Consider the following 22,887-nt stretch of genomic DNA (forward strand, 5'->3'; position numbering starts at 1 on the left):
GTTTTGAAGATTTCCAGAACTCTGTGCTCACTCAGAGCAAGCACTGTTTGTGTGACTGCCCAGTTAGTCCTCCAAAGGAGTCTGCAACTTGGGATACCACTGGTAAGGACAAAGATATGGTGGGAAGAGAGGTGACATGAAAATCTTCTCTACCCAGCAATTTGCTCTCTTTGACTGCAAGTGGAAAGAAGAGCCACTTAGCAAGCTGTCTTTGCTTCATATAGATAACATATTTATTGAAAAATCTGCTTCACCAACAACGGTGAAATCGTGACCAAAAATTACAAAACATCATGGTAGTTGGCTTTATAAAAATAAACTGCAGGACTATGCCTCACTGATTTGTACTGGTCTCTCTCAGTCCCTTCCTCCTTTAATGGTGCACATTAGACTCTTCAGCATAGAACCATTCTAGAAAATTGCATTCCATCCAAAAAAATGCACTTGTTTTTCCTTATCAGAGGCCCTTAAAGTGACTTTTCCCCCGCCCTCCCCAACAATAAATATAGAAAATAGCCTCTAAACAAATAAATTTTAGTTTGGTCAGCTTAAAAAAAAGGTCCATTTTCCCCCTCTTGGGATACGTAGTGACTAAGCAGCCATTTCAACAGTATTCAAGTCTTTGGTGGCTTCAGCTGCTTAAAGCTGCAGTTTTATGTACAGACGATCAGCTGAGGTTCTTTTTTTCTCTCCACAAACCAAAGACTATGAGATGATGTCAGGTGCACGCTCGCTGCACCTCCACTGGGAGCGAGCAGCCACAGGAGGTCATCTTTGGCAAGGCAGAGCTTTCACACTGAAGGTGTCTTTGGTGGATGAACCTGCTGCATCAGCTGCGGCCGCTTCACGCGCGGTTTCCGTCTCTTTGGCCTGCTCTTGGCTTTGTTGATCTGCACCACAAAGAAGGCCAAGACCACCATGGCACCGAGAAAGGCAAAGACAGGAATGGTCTGTCCCACGTCCTGGTTGTACCGGCCTGGCATTATACCTAGAGAGGCAAAGAGGTTTGGAAGGCAGCAGTCACCACGTGAGCCACGATGGCTTTGTGGTGCTAATGCCATCTAGCAGAAGGATCTGCCCCTAACTCTTGTTCAAAGCCCAGGCAGCCAGTAATCAGATTACACTTCAGACAGGAAGATTAACAGCTGCAGACCGATTAGTGAAAATCAGATGGGATGCTAAAGTTACAGGAAAGCACCAGCTTTTCCACCTTGACCTATTTGGGCACATGAAAGCATAGCCCAGATTTCCCCTGCAACAACAGTCTTCTGTTTTGCATTAGAGGAGAGATGGAGACACTTGACCATAATCTTACTACTAAGTAATTGCTGTAATTCAAATCCTGATGGAACGTGATTTCATGCTTGCTTGCTCCAGAGATTGTGCATACAGTAGGATGAGTTAGAGAAACAAACCCTTCACTTCTACAGGTGTCTCTGGTCTAGCAGCTCAGACTGGGAAAAGAGCACATATGAGGCTTTCCAACTGCTCCCAGCTCAGCCTGCAGTGCCAATCTTGTGAAGGAGAGCTGCCCACCTGAAAGCTGTTCTGAGTGCTAGACATCATTTGTTAGTGTAACAGCTTGCCCAAGGCACCATTCTGACAAACTCTTCTGGATTCTGCTTTTGTGCACTCACAGAAGGAATTTTAATTAGCAGTGGGTATGTTCCCATTGCTTCCAAGGACAGGGGCTGCTGCTGACCCATCAGTCTGAACAGCATCCAAACAAACCTCAACTATCAAAATGCACCCACCAAGATCTTCCTCCCAGTATGTCATGCACACTTTCTATTGAACAAACTATTCACAAACAAAACGGCCCTACTAGTATATGCATGTTTTGCACAGCTGAAAATAAACAGTGGCCTCTCATACGGCTGCACTGTGTTTTGGGTTTGTTTCAAAGCTTATGCAAAAAGCAAAACCAAAACAGCAACTTTCATATTTTTCAATATTTACCTCCAGGAATGTCCCATGCTCCACTTTCTCCAGGGGACAATGGTCTCACTTGGGGTCGGTTCTGTCGAAAGCTGGGCAGTGCCACTTTATCAAGGTCAATTGACAGTAATTTTTGATGTTTCCAAAGGTTGCTAGAAGAAATTAAAAGACAGAGGTGTCTGCCCACTTCATTAATGCAAGGAATCTTGAAGGAACATATAGAGAAAGTGACAGTACCTATACAACCCATGTATAACTCACTAGTCTGGACCCAAATGATGACCCAGTCCATTCTTTAGGTTCTACAGTTTGCAGGCCTCCAAATTTAAATTCAGACATCACAGGGACACAACCTAGATTAGCAACTATTTACCAACAACTCTCTTTCTTGCACGCAGACTTCCAAAAGTAACCACCAGCAGACAAGTAAGGGCTGTGTGCTGAGCACTTTCCTTCAAGGGACTGACAAATGGCACAAGAGAAGACAGCACCAGGAGAGCTGTCCAAGAAGATGCTCCAGAAAACTCTTTCCAAGGCACACGATGACAATGGGTTTCACCAAGACTGTTCACTCAAAGTTGGAATTGCTCAATCACAACAGTGACTTGTGAAGTTATTTTTAAAATCCCTGAGTTTCATAGTGTAGCTATTAGGTGAGTCAGAGTTATTCACTGAAGAGGAATTAATCACTATTTCCTCTTTGCAATCTGGTATTTTTCTAGGAAAAGGCATTACAGCTGTCCCTTTCAAAAGTAGAAATGTAATTTTCTAGAGAAGTAGAAATTCAAAAGAAATTTCTAGAAGTAGAAATTTCTAGAAGTAGAAATTCAAAAGCAGAATTAATTTTCAGCTGAACTCAAAAGTGAGACTTCTTGTATAAGAAAGACATATACTAACCTGGGGGCAGTTTCATTCAAAGGCTGTGGTTTGGCCCAGGACAGGTGAGGACAAGCAGGAAGGGACCGGGGTTTAGGGTCTCCCAAATGAGCCTCGAGCACCTTTGAGTATCGATGCAAATGGTTACCTGCAACTCACAGCAGAGAGAGACTGGCTTACCCACAGACAGGCAAGATAAAAGTTACCAACACTGACCCTGAGCTAAACAGTGCTGCTGTAAACCCAGGAGCTGTTTACAGCAATGAGGACTCACAGCTAAATATCAGAATTAACCTAAGGGTACCTTACCAAACAGTAAGAGTCTGCACCTACCAACAGCAGTTAATCCAAGTTTTTCTGGCAACATGTGAGGTAAGACTGAACGCTTTGTAATGCTCTGTAGGTAGTAACTAGATTGCCCCCCTGCAGAACCAGGCCTCCGGACATTCCCATTCTATGAAAAGAACATTTTCCTCAGTCTATATTATCCCAACAAAACCCTGCAATATGTGCTTTCTTCCAGTAAAACAGCACAACGCCGCAGAGCTCACAGCAAACCAACCTTGCTGGCACCTAACTCAAGGGATCTGCCCCAGCCTCCCTGCCCTGAGTGGCTCAGCCTGGGGCTGTGCTGGGCCACTGAGCTCTCTCACCTTCCATGCGCTCGGGGAGGGAGGAGCCGGCTCCCGAGGGCGGCCGCTGCCGGTGCTCCGAGTGGCTGAGGCTCGGCGGCATCACCCCGTAGGACGTGTACTGCAGCAGGGAGTCCAGCAGCCAGAAGCAATCTGTGGATTTCACAGCCCCAAGCCCCAAAACAAGATACACATTATGCCACGTTTTAAATGGCTTATCTTTCTGCTAAGAAGGCTTTAATGACATTTAGAATTACAATCCATTTTGCTGGCGCTTGCTTTTGTCCTGAAGTTCCAGGCTCAATTTCAGAAAGATGCAACTTTCAACACACAAACACAGCATTAAACTGTTCAGTCTTAAAATATTGTCCCTTGTGTATCAAACCAGGCTCTTTTAGGGAGCAGAACACAAAAAAAAATAGGTTTTGAATACAGGAATTCCAGGTTGCACAAGGCATCCAAGTTTTGACAAAAATCATGAGGTTCTTCAGTGGAAGCAAAGAAAGCTCTGACTTTCTGGTATAATTTTTAACAGGGAAATGGAGAACCAACTGTTTTTTTGAAAGGACAAAATAAATACCTTGCAAAGAAAAGTAAGAACAAGGCAGTGTTTACAGTGCAAGGACATGACTCACTTGCTTTCTCAAGCTTAAAAAATAAACAAACAAACAAAGGAGAAACATTCTGGCTACATCCCAGCTAAAGGTACAAGCATAACCTAGAGCATCCCAGCTAAAGGTACAAGCATAACAGACCAGGCTGGCAATCAACACCACAATACACATGATCATGGTTTATTTTGCACTTCAAAAGCTCATGATGCCTCGCTTTGATTCTCTCCTGAATTATTACTACCTTAATCCAGAGCTACCCCTAAGGAACAAGCACTCCAGCTAGTTCACATCACAACTCTAAAGCTTCCCTTTGCAGGAGTAGGACAATGCCTTATCAGCTATTTCCACCACTAGCAAAGTATTTTTCTCAGAACTTCTGCCCCTAGGAACAGTTGGCTGGGAATGGGAGTTAATCTTCATAATCCCAGTGTCCCTTAAACCCTCACCTTTGATTTTTCAAAGAGGTCAAACAGATTTTAAGGATTTGCATTCACAAATGTTAGGAATTTTCCTCAGTTAAAGCCACCGATGTCTCTGCAGGAGACATAGCTCCTGGTTCACAATTTAAAAGCTAATTTTCAAGGATTTCTTTAGAGCATTCCACTCTTTCTTGCTTCAGATGTCACACTGAATTTAACAGTATGAGGGAGGTCACAGACCATTATTTTCTATTACCTAATTTAAAGCTATGTATCTTCTCTTTTGTTATGTGCTTTCAATAACCTGCAGCAAGCACTAAGGCACCAATGTGCAGGTGTTACGGCAACTCACAGGAAGCAACCCAAAGGCAGATAAGGAAAAATCACAGAACTCTTAAAAAACCCCAAAATGTATGGTAGAGAAAGAAATGAGCTACAAATAGAGAGCTCCCTTAGGCAGTAAGTTCCTTTAAACTTAAATAAATTAGGCAAGGGACGGATCGCACCATGTAGTATTTTAAAATATCAGTGACAAAAGCTTAAAAAATGATAGATGTACTCTTCATCACAAAAGGAAAATTCAGTTCTGTTCAGTGGAAATGCAGAAAAATACTTCACATATTGGATTATCTTCCTCCCCTCAAGCCACAGATCTTCCAGCTTGTGCTTTACATGTTATGAGAAACCTAAACAACCTCTTAAAAATGTGCAAACTGCTAGAAAAAATATTTTATAAGAATCAGCCATAGTGTTAGGCAGAGAGCATGGCTTCTCTGGGAGCCACAGAAAACACTCACACAACTGCTACCTAGAGCTGCAAACAAATGCCTTGACAACAAATGGAAGTTCCTACTTTCTGACATGTTTACACCAGCTGGTGTCAAAATAGAATAACCTGAAAGTAATAATGCACAACTGAAACATTGAGCATTACCATAAATCCTCACAGAAAACATTGCAAAGGGAACAAGGCAGGCTGAGGTGCTAACTCAAAAGATTAAATCCACTGTTCTATATAAACATTCTGAAGATGTAACTAGGGGAAAAGTGGAAGGATCTCCTAATGGCCTCTTCACAACTTCAGATCAAGAATGTCTGTTAGTGCCTTCTGCAAACAAAAACACCCAAAAAATCAAAAAAAACCACAAACCAAGCCCCCCTTTCAAAACAGCCCACCCCAAAAATCAGCCCCCAAAGCTTATGGAACAGGAAATAAGTGTGTGTGGTAACAGCTCCATTTATCAGAGAGCTATGTAATGTGGGGTGCTCCTTTGCTGTCAATGCACCTCACAGCATTTCAGCAGAGCTCTGCAGAACTGAGATTAAGCCCCTGTAAGGAATATTCAGAGTCCCAAAAAACCATCTGCTGCTGGTGGGGGCTGTGAAAGGCCCAGAGGAGAGCTGTGAGTGCAGGCCAGTGCCCGGGCAGGGCTCACCCACCCTTCTGCCGGTGGCTGTCGTCCAGGCAGTTGGAGTCGCCGTACAGAACGATTCTGCCACCGCCTTCCGAGGGAACTTGGTAAAGCCCCAGAATAGGGACGTGTTCAATTACAGCAGTCTCCTGCTTTAAAACTTCAAGACCTAAAGCAAAGCACAAATAAATTACAGAGCCTGCACAACATCTATATCAATCTACCCATGAAACAACACAGCCCACATTTCCAGCTGACAAATGCAATAATGCCCTGCACCACGTCACACATTTTTGCAAGAAGTTTTCAAAATCCCCATGATGTTATAATAAAAATGAAACTGCTCCAAGACCCTGATTGTAAAGTTCCCTACTGATAATAAATTTTTTTCTTCTCCACCAAAGAAAGAAAATCCAGGTTGTGTGGTCTTTTTATCTTCAACAACCTTGAATAAAAAATTCTAGTATCTTCAGCAAAAGGTTTAAAATCAAAACGTTCTGCTCTTTATGTTGTTTCCATCCTTCTGCAGAATTCTACAGAAAGCTGGTTTTAGGTTAAAAGTTTCCTATCTTTCATTCCTAAAATTATATCCATTAGAAAAAATAAAGACAAATTTCATCTTCCTATTTGAAATTTATCCCCTTTACTTGAGACACTGTTTAGACAGCAGAAACAAACCAGAGAGCTCTTCTGCCTCAGGAATTGCAATGAAAAGGATTCAACAGAAAAAGCAGGTCTAGCAGGCTACTTGTCAAATTGACACTCTGTCTTTCTCTCTCACACATAAGGAAATACATAAGTCATTGTCATACAAAGATATTCTTTTCTCCAAAAGGGTCACACAGGTGAGCTCTACTGTTCCAGAGAATTTCTCCACGAGGTAATTATCTCTGCTAAGTCAAAAATACAGTGAACTCACTGATCTTCTCTGGCAGTTGCTGACTTGTATCAGAAGCACTGCATGTGCTTCTGCTCTCACACTCAAACACTCTTCACCCATCTGCACAAACCTGACCTGCAACACCCTAAGAGCTCTGCTCACAGAGCTCCTGAACAGCACTTCCTATAAGCTCATCAAACACCAGATTTATTTTTTAAACTGCCTGCTGCCATTACAGTTCTGAATTGCCCTCTCCCAAATGAAACGATATTATGACAAAAGAAAATGGAAATGCATAGAGAACAGAGCACTCAAGTCTGAGACCACAGGCATCCTGTATGCATAAAATTTTCCCTTATGAGAGTTTCACTGGTGACATTTTATCTCCTAAAATTTTCCTTATTTATATCTTTAGATCACCACAGCTACCACAACACTCATGCTAAATATGGCAATGAAATATGGCAAGGGGATAAATTTCAGTAGCATTTGAAACTTAGAAGAAATGTGAACCAGTAACACAATTCCAACACAACTCCTCCCCTTCCAGAGACACATGTATATGTGTGATCATGTTCCCACAGCAACCACAATACAGGGCTACATATAACACTTGGATATTGCATTATTTAATAATTGTATAGAGAGTCACACTGCAGCTCCCTGTTAGGCATCAGCCACATGCTCTAGGCAAAATGAGAAAATGTAAAAATACCTACCCTGTCAATGTGGTTTTACATTTATTGTTTTTAGACTTTCAGACTTTGTAACTTTGTGCAGTGATCCCAAAGTTCTACTCAAAACACAGAAAAAAGGACCAGGAAGCTCATACCTTGATCCTTGAAAGTCTGTGCAATGACGATGCCATCTTCTGGGAACTTGGCAATACTGCACCCTGACGCGTAATTCACTGCAAGACATCACCAAACTGCTGTCAGACAAAAATGACACTCCCTCCCTTCCCTACCAACAGCCCCAGCAGAAAACATTCCCAGGAATACTGCACTGAATTTGCACATTTTGACCAATGTGTGTATTTGCAGAGAAAGTATTGCTAAGCACAGCTTTCACAGGCTCACCTTTACACACTTTCCAAATCTTTCAATTTAGTTTTTTTAAACTGAAAAGCTAAATCAAATACCATGAAAAAGTCTACAAAGGAAGAAATAATTTACATCATTTACGAGACTCTTTTCAGTGAATCTGAGCGGTTTCCTTGACTCTTGCTCAACCTCAAACTTGCAGAAAACCATTTTCCAAACAGCCCACTGCAGCCTGTGTAGGCAATGGACTCCAGTACTCACTTTCATGACTTGCCAAGGTAAAATCTCCTTCATAGAGCCCATCACTAAAGGCCATATTCCAGACAGAAAGCAGATCATTGAGAGCTGGTATATTAGCACCTCCAGTATCAGGCATCCACCACTGCCTGTAAAAATTAAAGTGTAATACTGTTTATTAGTATACAGGATGTACTCCTAGAGTTTGGCTAACAGAAAGTCACATGTCCTCCTGCATACAGACTTTTGCAAAGCCATTTAAATAATGAACAACATCTTAAAGCCTTCTTTAACTCCATGGGCATCTGAGCAGCTGTCTCTGAAAACACTGCTTTTGAGTTAAAGTTTAATAGTAATGATGTAGAAGTTCTCAGTACATTTCAGCTGCATGAAAATCTTCAATCTACTAGAAAGAAATTCAGTCTTATGCTCTTTGTTTGGCTAAGCTGAAGTAAAAACAACAGTCATATACCTTGTTTCTCATATTTATAAAGAAGAAAAATGTGAGATATTTTTTCTTTATATGCAATATAACCATGCAGTAATTTCAGTAACAGGTACATGACCTGGTGATACTCTTGCAATGCACATTGTTTTTCTATTCTGCTCCCCTAAAGTAAAAACATGTCCATTTTCATTTGTTGGTCTCGTCTCCAATTTCTTATTTCTCTTCATTGTAAATGTTTTTCTTGGCATTAAAAGTAGAATACAGTGCCAAAGAAGCCTCCACAATCATGATAAAATGGGCAGCCATGCTTCTTAAGCTGTAGCCTAAGGTCAGTTCTGCTACTTAAGGTAGCACCTTCTCCCAGGTAACATCCAAGTTCTGAAGTACAGTGCATCACAGTTGGGATTTTTAGGGTAATATGTACAATTCTATGGCATTTTATTTCCCAAAGCATTTGGAAATAAGCCAGTACCTTGTGTTTTCATCATAAAACTTGACTTTTCTCATCACAGACGTGTTGTACCAGTCACTAAAGACTATCAGTGAAAGTCCATTATCAACATCCCTCCTCAATTTGGTGATCTCTTCAGGGAAATACTCTTCCTCACTGTCCACCATCAGCAGAGTCCCTGTGTGTAAAAGCAGAAACAGGAGTTCTCCAGGCTGGTCACTGTGATGTTACCACTATTCACACAACCCACACAAGAAGCCAACACAAGTGCACATTTTCAATTAACTGGTCCATGTGCCCTGCTCTGGCAGCTCATCTAACAAAGACATATTTAAGGATGGAAAATATAAGACAAACATATCCCAAAATTAGTTTGGCAGCACAGGAAGTTTTTAGGGTGTTCCTTATGACTCCTTCTTGTGTGGTCTCAAGAACTCAATGCCCACATGTGTCAGCTGTGTGTTCTGCAGTTTGGTGTCACCCAAATGCTCCATAAACTGAGCCAAACTGTGGCACAGCTGGACAATGAGGGGATTCACCACTGATCCAAACTGCAGGGCTAATGCAGATGCAGCCTGGTCAGGAGGTTTTTCACTGCTCCAGCTCTAACAGTACTCCCCTCACTACTGCAGACTGGCAGCCAGGTAGGCAGCACTTGCTCTGAAACGTGGTTTGATTCACTCCTTGAAAACTACAGCTGCATTCTGGTAGGCTTGACTAAAGTGCCACTGCCACTTTCACACAACCCTCTTTCACTCCTCTTAACAAGCAAGCACAACCTTCTCTGTATCACTGAAAAAAAAACAATCAGAAAAATACACTTTTATTCCCTAAAAACATGCTTTTAGTCTGCTTCTAAATATCAGCCCTTTTGCTTCTTCACTTTCTGATTGCCCAGAAAGGTGGTGAAATTTCCATCCTCAGAGACAACACAAATCTTGACAGGATGATACCCTGAGCAATCTGATAAACCACTGTGAGCCCCATGTCTCACAGTTCCTTGCAACCAAGCCAATTCCACAAGTCCAGGCAGTCTGCATTTGGAAAGCCTTCTGATAAAGATCCTGTAGAAATGGGACAAAGTGCACCCTCACCAAGTGTGAAAATAATAACAGCTAGGGACAAATGGCACATGGACCACAGATCATTGAGTTTTATTCCCCTCACTACTTCTTCAGGAAATTCTGAAAGCCCAACAAACTACAATCAAATGAGGAACAACACAATGGTGAATCAGAGGAGAGAGAAGTCCCCTAATGCTGCTCTCTATCAATTATAAAACTAGTGCTCTCAGAAGAAACACTATTTTGCTACTTTTTAAAGGACTAACATTTATGCATCCATGTGTACTTCCACTGAACTCTAAAAGCAGTGATGAGATATTCACTGAAGAATCAAGATAAACAAAAGATTACTACTGGCAACAGTTCCAGAACTGGCAAACTCAGGAGAATGCACCCTCACCTTACAGTGCACTGAAAAACAGCCCAGCCCAAAGCAGAGGAGGGGTTTTGGAGCATGCCATGGTTAAACAAGGGGCATATGGAAGCAGAAAAGAGCACAGACAGCTTGCTCTGTCCCCTGCCTGGCCAAGCTATCCCATTTCCTTCCTGATGAACAAACCAGATACTGCTTTGCCATCACATATGGCTGGATGAACACTTTATCCACTCTTTTATCTAATCAAAGATCACTGAACATAAAAAAAGAACCAGGATGGACACCTTTGATTTTATTCTGTTAAACAGGTCATGCTTCATTTTGACTGTGCCAAACTCTTTTGGCAAATACAGTTCTGCCTTTGTGGGACTGAATACTGAGGAGCTTTTAACCCACTCAGAGGCTGGCTTTCCCTCTCTTTTTTCATGGTAAGGACAGAGAACTGCATTAATTCCACTGAACTCCCAAGCAAGCTTCTCCAGCAATACTCCACACAACTAAATATCAGCACATAAGTAATAAATACTCCCAATGCCAAAACATTTTTCTATTACCACTAGAATTTTTATTTGTACCCTCAGCACATTTTTGGTCTCCCAACAAAAGGTCATTTCAGAAAAAACTAACAGTATGGAGAACAAGGCAATTAACTCATGCTTACCATACTGACTTGCATCAAAACATGTAAATGGGGAACCAAGAACCTCAACAAAGTACCCCATGCTCCTGAGGTGCTGGTACATGTCCCTGAAGTTTGTATGGATATGGTCACCATTCCTTAGAAAAAGAAAAGTGTTGAAGACATTTAGATCTGGCATGTAGAAATCTGATTTCCACCTTTTTGATTTTCTGAAATCCTGTCCACCTGCCACCTCTGCCTACTCCAAGAAGTTTCCAAAAGCTTTTGTCCTGTCACTGACCCAATTAATCCTCACTGAGATACTGTTGCATGACTTTTCCTATGGATGCTTCCCTGCTCCATCTATGAAAGGTCAGCAGAGTCTTTTCCTGCTTTGAAGACAGTCTCCCTTAAGAGACAAGGGGTCTCTTCTTGTCTTTTGAATTGTCAAGTTTGTTTGGTAAGTGAATGCTGAAGCAGTTAATAAAATGTCCCCTTTAACTTCCTGTGAGAAATTAGGTCAGAATAGAAAAGCCAAACAAAAATCTCAGTATCTTAAATCAGCATTTTAAAAGCTTTTGATTTCACATGAATAAAACCATAGAGCTGAAAAAACAACCCTGCACCAAAAGCATAGAGTCCAAGTGCTTTACATGGAGTTCTTACAAAAAATAATCCCATGCCCCTCTGAAAAAGGCCAGAACCACAACATTCAGTAAAGATATCCCATATCATTAACATACAATCAAGAAATACTGATTTAATAGAACCTGAGATAAATACCAATCTAATGGATCATTCTTCATCCTCAAGTTATCCCTGGGGAAGTATCCTGGTGGATAGCGGAGGTTATGGTACTGATCCCAGAGGACTCGTTTGCTACGAGGTGGAGTAGGAATAATCTTCACTTTTATTGGAAGCTTCACTGTTGAGGTCTGCTCTGCACCATTCTTAGACTGAAGGACAGAACAAACTGCAGTGAAATCCTTTCTCCCCACAGCACAGCTCACCATGGATTGTAAAAGACCAAAAAACTGGAGGTACCACATCGACTTTTTGTCACCAGTACCAGCTCAAGGGACAAAGAGATTACTTTTGCCCTAAACTGCTGCTGTATTTTTTTCTGCACTCAACAGTTTGCAATTATGTTCAGAACTTAACATATGTTACAACTGTGATCTGGTTCAATTGCTCAAAATCTTAAAAGTTTCTCAGGAACAATTAAGCATGGTTCAGGCAATCTTTTTCAAAATACATTACTTAAAATCCACAATAAACAAATGAAATTATGATGTTGGTCCCGAAGAGAAGTTTCCCGATTCTAAGTTATAAGCAATTTGCTTTCAATTATAAAGAACATTACTCATACTCTTTAATTTCCTGACCCAAATTTAACTTATGCTTCAAATGACAGGGCTAGAGCAAACCCTTAAAACCAAGGTATTTGTGTATCAGAAAGCAGTTTAGATAACTCTTCACCCAGAAAATCCAAAATGCACAGAACTTACTTCATTTTCTGCAGGGGATGATACTGTGATCATAACATGACCCTGAGCAATGCCTTCCCAAGATGCTGCTTTCTTGGCTACAGAGATGGAAATTGCCAAGTATCCAGACCAAGGCCACAAGACTGGGGAATAGGAGAAAGCCACTTCGATGTTATCCCCATTTTGGGGCAGATAGGGCTGCCAGTCTGGCTGTGAAATGAGAATACAGAACACTGGTAACACAGTATTTGCAATCACTACTTTTTGCACACAAAGCCCTTTTGCTCTGCATGAAGTAAAAATATTAGCTCTTCTGAAGATTATGTCAAATTTAAAAATGCCCTCCAAGCCCAAAAGTTTGGTGTTGTGTCAGTGAATCAGCCCAATTGTGACAGCGTCAATGACCCAGACCAGAGGCTTTTCAGAGGCAGGACTGTGAGAAACTGCCCAAGTGAACCTGCTTTAACATTTTGAGATCATGTGCAAACATTTATTGGTGAGAGAACAAGATTTCCCTTGGATAACAAGGCCAGCTAACAGTGGAACAGACACAGGCCAATTGCATCAGCTGTGTGTATTACCATAAGCTAATAACCTTCAGTGCCCTTTAATGTAAACTTGAGTCTAAAATAAACCTCAGGAGTCACACTAAAATGTTAAAATTAGGCTCATTTACACTGGCTGGAGTTACAGGACAGGTGTCTTCTTAGCTTGTATCAATTCTCAAATCTATTCAACATTTACACTTAATTAAAAGCCTCCCTGTCCAACCAACACGCTCAACATCATGGGTGTGAAAAACTGGTTTGGCAGCCTGGTTAAGCTGATACATTCAAATTGCCCTGACCCATGGAAAAGGCTTAATTTAGTGTCAGCATTCTTCACTGGGATCATTAATGTTCCAGACAAAAAAAAAATAATTAAGGTCTGTCCAGAAGATCTTAAATGCTATTAGAGAATACAAAGCAATCTTTAGGTACATCTTAATTCAAACTGGTTTTGCAAAGATAAAATGTTACACGCCCTGAAACCAATGCATTGCTTGAAAACTTGTAGACAGCTCATGTTGACAAATCCTCCAATGTGGGTGCACCCTTTAATCAAATATTTTGTATCTCTTGCTCCCAGCAGTGAGGTTTGTTATGAGAAACTCACAGCTAAAGTAGTATTTTCTGGGAAGGTTTTAGCAACACTACCAGTCAGAATTTGGAACAATGTTAATACTTACCTTGTCTACAATTCTCCCAGTGACTCCCATGCCATTAAGGATAGTAACATTAACAATAGTTGGCATCCCTCCATAATATATGGGCTGAGAACAATAGGGCCACATGTAGGGGCATTCAGTCAAGTCAATATAGCTTGGACTCAAACTACAGCAGGACAGAGGAGAGAAAATTTAAAGAGGAAAAAATTAACAATAAACAGAAGAATATGCCACTACACATAACTACAAAAAAAAAAAATTTCAGATAAACCATGCCAGTCATAGTTTACCAAGCTCTCATCTCACTTCCCAAATATGCCCCAAAATCTTCTTCCCTTCCTATTTTTTATTTTAAGTTTTGTGGAAAGATTTTCATCCACAAAAAAGGAAACAGTTCAGGGAGAAAGTCCTTATTCTCAAAAGTTAAAATTTAAGTACTTTTCCACTGTGTCCTTACATTATTCATAACATCTAAGTCTATAAGAGAAAAGGATCATCCCCTACACTGCTGCATGACTTTTCATCCATTCTCTGGTCAAAATCCATGCTTGAGATTATGCAAGATCTGTGCAAGTCCTCACTGTTGCACAAGCACTGATTGCTCAACTGAGCTACACATGCACCACCTGCTCTCTTAAACAAAAGAGCAAATTCTATTGTGCCACTGATTAATTAAGGATTAAAATTAACCTGGCCTGTGGTTTATAGCTGTTGAGGATCTGATAAGCTCTTAGAAGATCCAATTTGCCATGTCCTTGTTCAAACATGTTGACTCCAGGAAGTCTCCGTGCTGATGCAATAAGGGCCTGCTTCATACTTGCTGGATTCACCATTTCACGCTTCTGAACTGTGCTGAAACAGAAATAAACAACCACAAAATCAGTTTGCTGTAACATTCTCTGTTCATATTTGTCTATTTTTGCTTGGTTTCTCATTATACAAATGTATAAGAGGGGCAAGTTTCTGATATATTTCTCTTAAAAGCTAATAATACATGAATTTTTCTCCTTACAATGTGCTCCAGGACCAGCAGTCATTTCAACCAGGGAAGTATCTTTATATACTAAATAAAATATCTGTGTTCCGAGGGGAAGAAATACCTCTGTTGTTCAAACAAAACCACACCATTTTTTGGGGGAAATATGATGGTGATTTTGAATTTTTTGCATGTTTCTCAAACAAAGGTTTGTCTCATCCCTATGGAGTAGCTATGACAAACACAGGGTATGGACTTGCAGTTCCCACTTTCAAATTCTTCAGTGTGCAAGAGCTGACTTACGCAACGGGATAACGCCCATAAACCCCTGCATCCTATAAACTTTACAAGTACATAGAAAATTGCCTACTAAAGGTGCCTACTTTCAGCAGCTGCTCTTTTACAACAGCTGACAGAAGGGCAGCAATTCCAAATTCTTGAAAAATGTGACAGAATTGTCTGATAGTACTGTTCTCCCTAACTATATTCTCAAAGACCTAACTATTATTCAAAACAGTTGTCAATTTTTTTCATGAAACATAGAGGTAGCCAGATAAGGTAATGTCTCAAGCAGAACAACAGTGATTTTATTCTCCAAATTTGTTTTCCTACATGTAAACACAACGTAGTTTTATTTGATGGTTTCCTTTAGAGAGAATTTTATGACCCTAATGATTGGTATCTTTCTAGAGATTCTTATATAAGATTTACCTCACTAAGAGAGTGACAGCACCTGCCACCACAGGAGATGCCACACTTGTCCCAGAGAGGGAGCGGCAGCCGCCTTTCATACCAGACCCTCTCACTCCAGAGCCATAAGTAACAATATCAGGCTTCACTCTGCCATAACCTCCAGGCAGCTCCTGTGAAACAAAACAAAAGGATTATTGCCCTAATGTAAAATGAACACTGATGGCTTCATTTGGGCATTTAAACTAACTGTAGGTCATTCAGAAGTAAAATTAGCAACCAAATTGTCTGAGGTTCAGCATCATAGAATAGCAACTAAATCAAAGAAGGACTCAAGCTGTTTAGGACAAGTTCCCAACTTTCCAAGGTTAGGCTGATCAGCATTTCTGCTAAGCAGGAAACCACTGACCAAATGAGAACCACACTACACAAACAGGAGCTTGTGACAGCCCCCTTGATCGAGATTGCTGTGCAAGCACATCTGACACCATGCGTGCAGCAAGCGCCCCCTCAGCTCCACAGGCAGGTGAGTGCCATTTCACATGTAGCACCTGGAAATCCCAGCATTTTTCTACTAAAGGACAAGAGCAGACCTTCATGTTTGCAGATTTAACCACACAGACAAGTCTTCACCATCAATCAAAAGGAAGTGGATGATTTATAAATTCATCAAAAATGTCAATAGTAGTCAGGACTAATATGAGAAACCCTGAAAAGAACATTAACTTCTTGCTTAAAGACTTACAATTTCTAACTACTCTGATCTCTGAAGAAATCTTTTCTCCAACACACATCTACACAGGATTGCCCACTCAGAAAAGGTTGCCCTTCCAAGGCCTTATTTGGGCTGCAAATGTGAGCGGCCACCATGAAAATATCTTACCCAAGTGGTCATTCCCCTAGATGAAAAGCGAGCTATATTATCCTCAAAGTCAATGCCACCTACTCCAATCACATCCATCTGGTCAGCAGGATTATTCAGAGTCCTAGTTGGGAGACAGGAATATAAAAAAAAATAAAACAATACCCAAAAGATACAGTCATAAGTTTATGCTGGTAACAGAAGTGCTGCCATCAGATTTTTGTCACATACATATAGTTCACATGTGACAGCAAGTTATCAGGCAGTTACTAACCCAGTAACTATCAAACCATGTACCCTGAAGACAAAACAAAATCTATTTTTAGGCATTTATTTTAGAAATACACCACAAATTGTTCTGGGTTGATTCTTTCTATATTCTTTAAGTCCAAGATCAGTACCCAAAGCTGTCTGCTCACACTAAGAGGGAAGTGTCAGCTGGAAGCACTGCCATTCTTCTTTTGCTGACCTTCCACTGTTTCAAAGAAAAATATTTAGTTAAGTACTTCACAAAATGCAAGTAATAAGGACAGGGAAAAGAGTTTAACTTGAGTCACTTTCTAAGATTAGAGACAAAAAAAAGGAGAGAAAACTTCCTGACCAAGCACAACTACTCCCAAACCCACAGAACACCACAGCCAGCTCCCTTTGAAGCGGTGGCTGACACTCACCCATATAAAGGGCCGTCGTTGCCAATAGCAGAGACCATGATGACATTGTTGGCAGTCAGCTCCCAAACCTGCAAAAAACAATGTTTACAATAAGGCTCTGCCACCAAAAAAGAGATTTTTCTAACAGACATAACCTCTTTCTGAGCCTTACAAGATACATCTCACTGTATATTCAGTATTAAGCTCTGAACATTCCTAAGATGACTTTTGCAATAATCCAGCCCTGACAGCAGCACTGCTGACAGACTCTTCTTACACCAAAGGAAAAACTCTTGTCTGTAACAAAGCACTGCAGATGACAAAGTCAAGTAGTTATTATGAATCTCCTCCAGTAATGCTCTGGGGAGTACACTGAAATCACTGTCAAATTAAATTTCAATGCAGCTTTTAAAGAAAAAAAAAAAAGCAAGGAATAATTTATACGCTTCAAACTCCTTAACTGGCCTTTACAAAGAACAACTATATCCTTTAGCTGAAAAGTGAATTAATTCACTTAATGCTTTTGAAGGCCAGGCCAAACACTCAGGCAACTATGACCTTTACAAAGACAAAAAACTAATTCCATCTTAACCTGAACCAAATCTCTTGGCACATAGCTGAATCAACTACCTGCACTTTTTACTTATTTGTTCTTAAATTTACTGAAATCATGTCATACATATTTTTTTACCATGAAATAAATTAACCATGGAGAGATTAAAGAAACAACCCAAGAGTGGATTTTAGTTAAGTGTCTCATATTAAAGGTCCTTTTAGTTGTCTGCATGGGAGTAATTTTCTAGCACATTATCAAGCATTCTGTTAAAGGGCATTTTCCATAACTCTCTTAACATCTGGGTTGTGCTTGGGGTTTTTTTAACTCATTCCTTATACATATTCCTAAAAGCCTGTACACTGTACAAAATTTCTGTCACACAAATGAAGCACAGAAACTGTCAGCAGGACCAGACACAAACAAGTCGTTCTGCAAGTCCAGCATTTGTGTGAGAGATCCAAACATTATGCCCACTTCAGTTCCTCATACTAACTTTGTCAACAAACGGATGATCCATGAAGTCTGGCCCACCAATACTTAGATTCAGTACATCTATCTTCTTTAAAATTGCATAATTAAAAGCATCCAGAAACCAAGATGTATATGAGACCTAAGTAAGAAAGAGGGGGGAAAAGTTACCATTAAAAAAAAACCTGTGACTTCATGACAATGCAGACTTTAGACAGAGAGGAAAAACAACACCAAAATAAAGCACAAAACTGACAATGGTCTTAAATTTCTAGCACTCAGTACATTTGAGTGACTGCTCCATTATAGAGGTAAGACTTCCATATCCTATTTCTGAAAAACATACCAGATTTGGAAACTGACAGAAATCTTGCAACAAGTCTTTTATAAATAGAAACCTGTATCCTTTCCACTTATCAATGTCTACATTTATGAGTGCATGGAATACTCCCAAAGGAAAGGATTATTACAGCATTAACCTGAAAAGGCAGGAATTGAAACACATGTAAAATAGCTACCTGATTATTGGTGAACACTCTGAAAATGTGCAGTTCAGCATTTGGAGCAAATCCCTGGCATTCCCTCATGCTGGCTATCACACCTGCTACAAAAGTCCCATGGCCTAAACCTATCAGCATGAGAAGGAAACAAAATAAGACATCAGAATACAAAGAATTCCATTGCGAAGAATTTTTACCCTGAACATCACCTTTAGCAAAAATCACATAAATTTAACAGACTTCACAACAAACCACAAGTGCTGGGTTCAGTCCTAGTCTTTTTTTTGAACCATATTTTGCTACCAGGTTCAGTGGGGACAGAATTTGCAGCACACTGTAGCCAGACAACCAGCTGATGAAACTTGGCTGATTAATTGTCCAGTCCATCCACTCCTGATTGTTACCAATGAAATCATGACAAAAACAGGATTTTGGAAAATGCAGCTCATTTCAAAGTCAATGTACTTTAATGCAGACTTCTTAAAGGATTTTTATCCCAAGTCTGCAGTAACCAAATTTTGTTAAGCATGACCAATGAGAAAGAAAACACTTTTTTCTCCTCTCCTCAAAAAATACTTTAGCTTTTGCTCTATTGGACTGCCCACATTATATTTTTGTACTCCAAATCTGCCTGTCCAGCAACCCTCTGGGCACAGAACTTACAGAGAGAGCTATCCAAAAGCAGGAGCTGCAATGTAAAGTAATTACTGTGTAAACAAAACCATGGAGGTGCACATAAGACTGAGCAATACAAGCATCTACCTTGAACTTTAGGGGGATTCAATGGCCAACTGACTCACTGACCCAAACTGTATGAAGTTAATAATTTGTGAAAGCACACGGTCAGGGCAAGTCAGGGTCAAGATACAAAAAAGGAACACAAACATAGTGTAGAAAATAAGAGGTTCAGTTATATAGAATAGAAAAAGTTTACAGGAAGGTGCCAAACTCTGATCAGTTTAGGACTACACAGTAAGGAAGGAAAATGCTGTTCCCCATCAGTATGGAAATATGTACCACTGTGAAACAGCAACATGAAAAGGAGTAGGAAAGAAAGCACCTTTGTTGGGTTTGCTCTAACTGCCACCTTCTCTGGCAATGTATTGACAGATGCACAGTAACTTTTTGCCCTGACATTCTTCAACAGCTATGATGAGGTGTCACATATGACTCCAAGGACATTTCTGCACCACCCTTTTGGAACCTTAATAGTCCCTGCTGAGTTGGTATGAGTACAAAGTGCCTGGGACACTGCAAAATTAAGCTTTAAATATCAAGATACACAGTTTTAACAGATGTCAGCAGCACAGCAGCAAGCACAAAAAACACCAATGTCCACCAAATTCCACCAAAGAGCTGGAAATCTGCACAGTGACTCACCATCGTCCAAGGTTCTCTCATTAGTCCAGTTTGTTCTCTCCTTTACATTTTTGAAATGTGGATGTTTCTCACTCAGACCAGTGTCAAACACTGCTACTCTCACACCAGCACCTATTAAGAGAAAACATTGCTTTTTCTGATTCAGCTCCATAGCAAATCTAGTCTATCAAGTTAAAAGAGAACTTTTGTTAATGTAGTAAGCAATTTACAATTCAAGTAAACTATAGGTAATAAATAAACTCATATTCCAACTCAGAAATTCAGTCAAAGATCATAAACATGACCAACTTCCCCTAAGTAAAGTACACACATACAAACAAGCACTCCATAAATATACAATGCATTCCAAACCAAATTATTTCTCAATCTTTGCAACCTGGCAGCCAGTGAGAGGTTAACACACACGAGTCAATTAGCCTTTCCTTCCACTTCACTTGTTTTTCCAAGAAGGTTATTGTTCTCAGGCAACAAGCAGAAGCATACCTGTGTAACCCATCTGCCAGAGGACATCTGCCTGCAAGGTCTGAGCGACCTGGCGAGGGATGGCTCTCAGCAGGCGCCTGCTCGAGTGCCGGCCTGTGGCGTGCCAGAAGCCAGAGCCCAAGGAAAGACTTGCTCTCCTCAAGGGCCGTGATGACTGCCACTTCTGAGTCCACCTGGTCTCATTGCAGTGCAGCACTGGATCAGCTGTGTACAATTAGGATGAAGAAAATTAAAAACAGCACGAAGAAAACCATCATAGAATTGATACTTATGCAAATTAAGGCATCGTACTGTTACAAGAAAAGTTTTAGAATATTGAGAATCTAATTTCTCTAATCAAAATCAGTAAAAGCTGCTGGATTATCCGCTATGGATACAGAAGTCCATGTTCTCAGGTAAGAGACTGCTGCAAAAGAAATATTTCTATGTTGTAGATGGAAAAATAGCATGCTTCAGCAAACATATGACAAGACCCTTGCAATTTCATAACCAGAAAAATAGATTTCTGTTAATTAAAGAAAAACTGCAGGGCACTTCTCATTTGTGTAATGCTAAGCTGATGGTCTGAAATAAGGCTAAGGACACTTTTCCAAAGCAGATCCCATGCAGGCACACAGAAAATAACTTACACTCTGAATACTTGAGTGACCGAAAGACCTTTCTCTGAGGTGTGACACGCTTGATGTTCGGATGATCTTCCAGTGTGAGCACTCCATCCTTCTGCTTCTCGTTGATCTGAATAACTTCAAAATCGCTCGGATAGTCACTGGCCGGGTTGTTGCGAGGTACAATCCTCCAGTTCTCAATATCACCACTTTTTAATGCACTTGAAATAAATTTACTTCGAGCTTTAGCTGTGAAGTATCCATTAAAAGCCACAATATACTCTGGAACAAGAGCACAACTTTATCAGAACTGGTGTTTAAGCAGCTTATGCATGAATTCACATTGCAAAGTCTGAATTTTTCTTTACTTAGAACAAACAATCACAATTTGAGGCCCTTTCTGCTGCTTTTACAAGTTTGCAATTTATTTCTGCACTGTGTAAAGGGGTGGGGGTGTTGGAAACATAAGAAATAGGATAAAAGCCTTTGAAAGGAAGGTGGAATTGTAAATATCAGGGAAAGGCAAAATGACATGAGAGGAGCAGGGGTGAGGGAACAGATTTATTGTTACAAACTGATACGCCAATTCAGTGTGTTTCTGGACAGGAATGGTTTAAAGACACTACATGGTACTGAGCTTAAGTGCAAATTACTGACACCAACTATGACAACCTCAGAAAACAAAGCTGGACTCAACAGCCCAGACCTTGATCTGCACCAGTGATTTGTCAGCAGGCTCAGCTCCAGCTCACACCACCACACTCACCGTGTTAAGGCTGTGGCCAGCTGTGCACAGAAATGTCACTTCCGTCACCCTCCTGCACGCACCCAGGCACAGCACAGCTTCACTGCAGGTTCCTGAGGCAGCACAGGATGCAGGGTCAAGGTGTCCTACTGCTGTCCTCTGCCATCCCAGCTGCAGCATCTGCCTCTCTCTGCCTTCCACTTGCTCCCTTCACTATTATCTGCCATTCTTCCATGCAAGTATCACTTCCAAACTTTTTCTTTAACAAACCCACAGAGACTTCTTGCTTTTCTCTCCCCTTCAAGGCCCATCCGTGTGGTTACATTTTATTAAAGAGCCTCAAACATACTACTGGCCAGGTCAAAACAAAAAGCTACTGAACACTTTCCCACCCCAAGCCTTCCCACTCCATTTTCATTTTTAAAATCCTCTGGATTTCTGTCTCCACTCTCTTGTTGGAACACTGTCTCCAGCTAAACAAAGAACCTTTGAAAAAGTGTTCCTCTTTTCAAATATAGAGAATTTAACAGATGATGTGCTTCTACAGAAACCCTGAGTGTTACAATTGCACAAACACCACAAATCAGTAACATACACATGAACATGACATGGATTTTTTTTTTTACTACTAAACTGTTTCTTACCATGCTCTACCACCGTTGAAGTGAACTCCACTTTCAAAGTAAGACGAGAACATCCAGGACACACGTGAGCCTCATGAGAGGAATTCCCTGCTCTGGTACCAAAGTGGTTTTTGCCACAGAGTAAAATAACAAACAGAACAAGCCAGATGTTTGCAAACTTCATGGTCATAGAAGAAAATGGTTTCATTCCAAAAATTCCATATATTCAAATCACAATTTTCTTCTTTATAAACTAGTTCATTTCTGTTTCGGTAAACGTTGCTTTCACTGTGCTGACCAACTGGATATTCTGAAAGCAGGATCCAAAATAAGTAGAGATTTCATGGTCTTTTCAGGTCAAGCCAGGTGAACAGGCTCATTTCTTTCTCCGCTTCTTCTCCATTTTGCATTAAATGATTCAGTCACTCAGGATGTGGCAGCTGAGTCCTGTACTCCATTTCTGATGGCAAAGTTAACTCCCTAGAAGAATTAGCAAAGCTGATTGCAAGGCAACCTGTAAGGCAGGGCAATACAGAAAATAATTAGATGCATTAATATTTTGTGCTACTGTGTAGTCTGAAAACCAGGAAAACAAAGACACTCTTGGTAGTTTGTTTTAGAAATAATAGGGAAAAAAGCTCCTCAT

At 40.6% G+C, this 22,887-nt stretch overlaps 1 protein-coding gene across 1 annotated transcript; it reads right to left on the minus strand.

Annotated features, from left to right (window-relative positions):
- Nucleotides 1–210: 210 nt before the first annotated feature.
- Nucleotides 211–22,663, minus strand: MBTPS1 (membrane bound transcription factor peptidase, site 1). Its single transcript, XM_066557726.1, has 22 exons — nucleotides 22,263–22,663; nucleotides 20,898–21,155; nucleotides 20,269–20,472; nucleotides 19,786–19,896; nucleotides 18,424–18,533; nucleotides 17,931–18,047; nucleotides 16,903–16,970; nucleotides 16,253–16,355; nucleotides 15,391–15,542; nucleotides 14,394–14,555; nucleotides 13,725–13,869; nucleotides 12,518–12,706; nucleotides 11,793–11,965; nucleotides 11,052–11,167; nucleotides 8,972–9,128; nucleotides 8,076–8,200; nucleotides 7,604–7,681; nucleotides 5,920–6,060; nucleotides 3,468–3,599; nucleotides 2,836–2,962; nucleotides 1,960–2,090; nucleotides 211–988 (listed from the first exon to the last, which is right to left on the minus strand). The coding sequence occupies exons 1-22, from the start codon at nucleotides 22,447–22,449 to the stop codon at nucleotides 792–794; spliced, it is 3,183 nt and encodes a 1,060-aa protein (XP_066413823.1). The 5' UTR covers nucleotides 22,450–22,663; the 3' UTR covers nucleotides 211–791.
- Nucleotides 22,664–22,887: the final 224 nt, after the last annotated feature.

This window comes from Molothrus aeneus, chromosome 11, assembly GCF_037042795.1.
Source record: "Molothrus aeneus isolate 106 chromosome 11, BPBGC_Maene_1.0, whole genome shotgun sequence".
Classification (NCBI taxonomy): domain Eukaryota; kingdom Metazoa; phylum Chordata; class Aves; order Passeriformes; family Icteridae; genus Molothrus; species Molothrus aeneus.